Below are 6,563 nucleotides of genomic sequence, written 5' to 3' on the forward strand. Positions count from 1 at the left end.
ATTATATTATATTATATTATATTATATTATATTATATTATATTATATATATTAAGCCATTTCTAACTGTGCATACAGTACTAAAGTAAGTTAGCAAAAAAAAAAAAAGTAAACAAAAGTACTCTACCAGGGCATGGTGCCACACGCCTTTAATCCCTGCACTCAGGAGGCAGAGACAGGTGGATCTCTGTGAGTTCAAGACCAGCCTGGTTTACAAAACTAGTGCAGGAAATCCAGGGCTATTACACAGAGAAACTCTGTCTCAAAAAAGAAAAACAACAACCACAAAAATTACTCTGTACATTTTCAAGGAAAAAAAAATTGAGAATGGAAATTAGCTTGAACCTACGCTGACAGCATTGGTGAGAGATCTGCATTAGTAAAATCTAATGAGGCTATGATGCCCCACACTGCATTTACTGACAAATCTCAGAGCATCAGAGACGGCAAAGCATATCAGGACAGTTGAAAGATGAACAAAAATACCTGTTGAGTGGGTGAATTGGCTTTGTTAGTTAAGGATTTCAATAACTCTAGATCCAGAGAACCCACCCAAAAATTAATATGGTGGTGGTAGAGTGGGGGAAGGAGAAGGTAGTCAATGGTGAAAGGATGACAAAGTTGAAAGCAAGCAATGAACTGGAAGAGAAACCATTATTAAGTAATTAATGTTTAGCCTGAGACAATAAGAATATTTACCAAAGGTGAAAATTATTACTTATGAGCTTCCAGTTTTTACTTGTAAGATGAAGCAGTGGAAGAAAACATAGGTACTATGTTTTCTAAGCAGAGCAAAAATGGGGCAATGATAGCCCAGAGGGGGAAACACACACCATTGTGTTCACCTGGATGATACATTTGCTCATATTCAAAAGCAGCTGGATGATCTAGTGGCGAGTGTAGCTGCCTTCCAAAAGAAGTTGATACTTTCTGCCTACATATTGCTAAAAAGGATTTGGCACCAGTTTCTTTTTCCTTGTAAGATTTTGAAATGTGCTTACTATCTGAAGTCTTATGGAGTAGCTACACTCTCAAGCACACAGATGTCATTTAGAGAGGAAGTTCTCTAATAAAATGCCTCCCTCTTTCAGATCCTGCAATCAGCAAAAGGAGGCTCACTAATGCCCTTTATTAGATGAAGTGTTATCAAGCCCCACATTAGTAAATGGAATAAGTGGAAGGGTGCAGCTGGCTGACAATGCAAGCATTGGTCTCCTGTGTATGTGTGTGCTTATGTGTTTGTGTGTGTGTTCAAGTTAAAAGATGGCAGAGTTCTTCTAAAAATAAGAGTTCTATCTCAAATACAAATTTCTATCCTGGCTTTGTGAAGAGTATATTAATAACAGTTTCTATTTTAAAAATGAGCACTAATTAATAATACATTGAGTATTCATTAATAACATATACATATATCTGTTAAGACGAGTTAAAAAGCAAAACTTTGGGTTCAAGCCAGTGAATGGCATTAACTGAAAAGGTAGTTTTTATTGCACATGGGATCACAGAACTTGACTTTCTTAGTCATAGTTAATTTGTCAAAACATTTTTTCTTAGTCTTGATTGACTACAAGATCTGGAGGGAAATTCACATTCATTTGTTAGTTCTCTGGCCTCATTCTTTTTCATGCCCTATTACACATGTTACTCCAATACAGAAAAAGCACGTGTAAGTTTAGAAATCTCTCCCACCGCCTATGCCCCTAAATGCCCTCCCTTCCAAATATTCCTTGAGAAGCAAGTCATTGCCATGACAACCATAAGATGAGGTTTGAAGGGCACTTGGGGGCACACTGTAAAAGTTAATACCAGTTTGTGTTTAACAAGGTCAGGGAGACACAGACAATGGCTCATACTTGGTAATGAGACACCACTGAGCTATTTAGAATCATCTGTCCACATCAAACATAACCAGAATATCACCTCAAAAAAAAAAAAAAAAAAAAAAAAAAACTCAGAGTGCTTTATGCAGGGCTAATCCATCATTTCTCTTCTGTAGCCAACTCCCTCTACGGTCACTAGTAATTAAATCAAAAGATCATATGTAATAGAAAAAAGGAGAATTAAGGACTTGCCTTGCCTGACAAACTTTAATGTGAAACCTTCATCTATGCTTCTCCCTGCCCTCTGCTCCACAAAGGGTTAGCATGTTCTAAGCAATACTAGTATGCCTTCACACCTTGTGTCCTTCCTGTCAGGCAGGTGATGAAGGTGGATTCCTAAGGAGTTGTGAGGACCTTCTCAGTATCTTTCATACATCTGCTTCCAGAAACAGGAGCATTGTGGACACAACTAGCAACGGCAGCTCAGGTGTAGTAGAAATCTTTTGTGTAACTCAGAGCTAGAGACGGCTTTCTTCAATGTATGCGAAACAATACTTTTCTCACACTGACTCCGGTCTAGAAACCGAGAGATAGGAATTATCATGCCTTTAAAAAGTCCATGTGGGATAAGGTTCATTCTTTCTTTGTCTCTACCTGACTGACCACCTGGCCAGGAAGCTTTTAAAATAAGAAGGAGAATCCTTTGTTCTCTCAGGTTCCATTTAAGGGAAAGTGGGTCGAAGGGCTTCCCCAGGGAAAGAAAATGAGCTCTGGAGCCAAATGCAGGAGGGGAAGAGATTTCATGCCCACTATTATTCTCATCCTCCCAAATAAGAGAATTAATTGTTTGGCGGGCTAATGGTTAAGAAAGGTGGGGGTGCACCCAGGTAGACCCATCCCTAAGACCATATCTAATTCCCTAGTGTGGCTCGGGCCATCCTGCAGGCTGGGTGGGGGTGGGGTGGGGTAGGGGTGTTGGGAACTCCCTCCAGCCATGGGTAACACAGCCCGGACTGCATGCATTCTCACGCCCCAGAACTGAAGTCCCAGCCCAAGTGCGAAGTTGGGCGTATAGACCTGAAAAGCAGAGTAAGCGCCATTCAAAGCAGCAAGTTACAGTACCTTGAGAAGTCTGACAGATGGGAGAAAGGCTGCGTGGCATAGCTTCCGGATGGTCCAATTTAGGGGTCGAGAAGCATCAGTCTGATTCATGACCCCTTCCAAATTCCACCGGGAAGACAAGAAATTGCAAATCTGGGCAGTGCCTAAAAAACAAACGGTCCCCCACGGCCCTGGCAGCCCATGGTCATCTCCACACCTGCAAATTCCATTAGGGCAGAGGCTTCCTGGAACTTGGGAGTCTAGTCAAGTGGCGTTTCCTGAGCCCCTGAACCTTCTTAAGAAAGCCACCTCCCCTCTCCCTGCAGCCGTGCTCATGCATACCAAATGTGGCCGAATGGAGGCACACTGCCTGCTGCTTCGGGGAGGGGATGCTTGATTTCGAAGGAGAGGGACAGCCTGCACAAAACAGCCTGTGGTCGACTCAGAGGAGCCTGCTCCAGAATGCGCGCTCCCTCTCCTGCACTCCTCCCAGCAAACGCAGGTCAGGCGTTGGGGGGGAACCTGGGCCATTTGCTTTGCTCTCTTTTTTTATTTTTTCTTTTTTTTTTTGGGGGGGGAGGGACAATTGGGAAGGGGGAGTCAGGAGGAGAGCAAAAAAGAAGGAAAATGAAGCCAAAAGGAGAACTTGTACTTTCTTGCACAAAGCATCTTTGAGGGGCTGGAAACTGGCTCAGGGGGAGGGGCTAGGGCACCAGGAGGGAGAAGGGATGCCTCAGAATGATAAGATAAATGCTTCCTTTTTGATTTGTGTGACATAATAAATTGAAAGCTATCGTAAAATGGATCTATAGTAAAAAGGAGATTCCTGCTGGGTTCTGAGGTCTTTTATTAGCTGTGACTGACAAGTCTTCTCCCTGATCCAAGCCGGGTGGAGAGAGATGATAGATGGTCAGAGGCTGAGTCAAACTCGCGCACACTCACACGCGCACGCCCGCGCGCGCACGCACACACTGGGAACTATTCCTGTCATAGAAAGCTGTGCGGAAAAAAAAAAAAAATTGTGGCTTACCTTTTTAGTAATAGTAGTTTCTAAATTGGGGGATATCCCTGTAAGATAGAGCTTCTCTAAGAGAAAGTTTAACCCTTAAAGTGCCGTGTGGGTTACTGCCCACTAAACATGGTTTCCTCAAGTGAGTATTTCCCCTCTTCACATTAATTTTCTAAGCAGGCTTTAAGAAAGTGTAGCTGCATTGGGACTACACAATTTTTTAAGCTCCCATGGTGAAAGAGACTAAAATGGAACTTTTCCATTTCTAAGTGAAATTGGCTAATTTCACTTAGAGAATGGAATCTCGGGAGGGCTGGGAGGGTTGATATGCCACACCCCTTACTTGGACCACCCACTCTCTCCAGGCATCAAACTTCAGCGGTAATACTGACTGAAGACTCTGTCCTGGAGAATCCCCACACCCTCGCCCTTCAAGCCTTCCCAGGGTACTTAAAATTTCCACCTATTTTCTTCTGAGTGACTGAAGAGATTTTCCATTTTTAATTAACCAGAAGAAATGGGTAACAACCCCCCCCCCCTTCCCATTCCCATGCCTACTGGGAGAAAATCCAGGGTAGTTAGAACAGATGTGAGACAAGGCTGCATTTTAGGATCAAGAACAAAGAATGTAACAAACGCCTGGTACCTGTGTCACTGCACCGTTTCCTAAAGTGCTCAGAGGCGGAGACTCAGAGTATTACAGAACCGCTGATTTGAACATAAAAATGCATGCATCCGATTAATTTCTATTAAAGCCGTATTAACTTAAGAGAACTCACAGGGTTCATTTCTCTGTCACCATCCTATTTCCACCACAGGAAGAAGGACATTTCAAAGTGTTAACAGCTGGGCTGTAGATACCTAAGGCATGGACACTTTACTCCACGTAAATTCATACTAATGGCGGTGCTCCAAAGAAGATGCCATGGTCATATCCCTATGTCACAGATTAAGCAAGTGAAGTCCAGAGAAATTAATCGTGTCTAGTACAGACAGCAAAACCGGAACCTGAATTAGAGTCATTTTACTGAGCTGTAAAGATACACTTTCTGTTCTGTTTCTTTCATCATTTGAGATGACAATAAAACTTCGACCTCCATTTTTCTGGTCCTATAATCTGACATAAGAATTGCAAACAAAACAAAATGAGGTGGAATGAGAGCTTAGTATGTCTCCCACATGTGGCATGTCACTGAGGTTTGTTTTATCCCTAAGTCCTAAAATCAGGTTTCAGAGGCCACAGTGAAATCCTGACCCTGGCCTTGCGCAATTTTCTTATCTCCTCTGTGCACTGGAGTCTTTTATCTCGGAGGTGGAGGAAACCATACAACAACTACAGATTCAGGTGTGAAACCAAATGAGTTCCAAGCAACAGGGAGGAATGGAATGCAGTGCTTGGCATATCCCAGGCCCCTCCCTCCATGATTCATCTTCTAGGTAGCTTGTTCCCATCGGACGCTGGGAACCCACCGACGTTTCTCATTACGGGTCCTTTCTGTGTGTTTGCAGTACCAGGTGATGAGATCAAGCAAGACAAATTAAAGCTGGATGCTTTCTCTGAGTTATGAAGTTTAATAAATGAAGTAGACTGCAAAAACAGTGAGGCTTTCCCCGGGCTTTTCCTACAGAATGGTAGTCAACAGATGGCAAAATACTGCCTTAAGCGTGCCCACCAGGGTCCAGCAATTCTTGGCTACTAAAGACCCTTTAGTGGTTTCTTTAATTGTGAGAAGTCAGCTGCTGGGGAAGGCAAGAATATTACAGTTGCCTACCCTTACCCCTCACCGTTCTGAAGTATTAAGAACACCATGAAAATGAAGGCATCCTTTTAAAACCACAGCCTTTGATCCTCTTAGCTCCTTTAATTTTTAAGACTAACTCTGGTCAGAAACATAGTTAGGGGTTGTGGAAATGAGGAAGCAGGAGGTGTCACTTCCTCTCTAGTGGTAATTAGAAGGATGAGCACAAAACCTTCAGGGAGTGGATTTAGAGGCTACACAGCAGAGATAAAGATCAAAAGGATGAATGGTTTAAAGAGACAACCTCCCATCACTGGAGTAATTTGTGCCAGGATTATTTGCTGTCAAATATCTAAAGAGGGGGTTTTCGGGACCCTCCTTCTCATTCAGAAGAATTTTTTTTTAATTCATAATGAATGAGTTCTGCCATGTTTTAATAGAGGCCCCTAAGAGCGGAAAACAAAACAAAAAATACAGAAAGTAGCTCGTGTCTCACACATCCACCAGGCTCATTTTAAAAGTTATTATTGTGAGTGTTTACAAATCTTAATGATTAGATTACTTTTTAGTATTCCTAAAAATAGCAAACCAGGTGTGTTAAATTTCTGTGTTCTAAAGTGTGTCTTTGAACATATTTTCATTCTCTTTTATACTATGTAAGCCCTCTTCCCATTGCTCAGTCTCTGTGCAGTTACTAAGACATAACAATAGATTATATTTTATCCTTCAAGACCATGTTACCTTGTCAGGAAACCCAAGACAGTTTGATAGAACGTTATATCATACTCAGCCTTCTTGATAGCTCTCTAATATAGAGGGACTAATTTGGAAACTGAAGGACACAAGGAAATGCATGGTGAACAGGCAGATCAGAATGTTTGAAGCCCTCCTCCTC

The 6,563-nt window shown here is 42.2% G+C and overlaps 1 protein-coding gene across 7 annotated transcripts in view; it reads right to left on the minus strand.

Moving 5' to 3' along the window:
- Trpm3 (transient receptor potential cation channel subfamily M member 3) overlaps positions 1 to 3,170 on the minus strand; it is a 526,011-nt gene extending 522,841 nt beyond the window's left edge. For 5 of the 7 annotated variants that reach the window (XM_055613953.1, XM_055613952.1, XM_055613951.1 and 2 more), the window contains exon 1: positions 2,942 to 3,170. In XM_055613953.1, the coding sequence (XP_055469928.1) occupies positions 2,942 to 3,031 (90 nt within the window). In that variant the 5' untranslated portion in view covers positions 3,032 to 3,170. The remainder of the gene's footprint in view (positions 1 to 2,941) is intronic. The other 2 variants (XM_055613955.1, XM_055613957.1) reach the window with 1 other exon arrangement.
- Between the last annotated feature and the right edge of the window lie 3,393 nt (positions 3,171 to 6,563).

The sequence above is a fragment of the Psammomys obesus genome, unplaced genomic scaffold (assembly GCF_907164565.1).
Source record: "Psammomys obesus unplaced genomic scaffold, mPsaObe1.curated_primary_1811, whole genome shotgun sequence".
Taxonomy (NCBI): domain Eukaryota; kingdom Metazoa; phylum Chordata; class Mammalia; order Rodentia; family Muridae; genus Psammomys; species Psammomys obesus.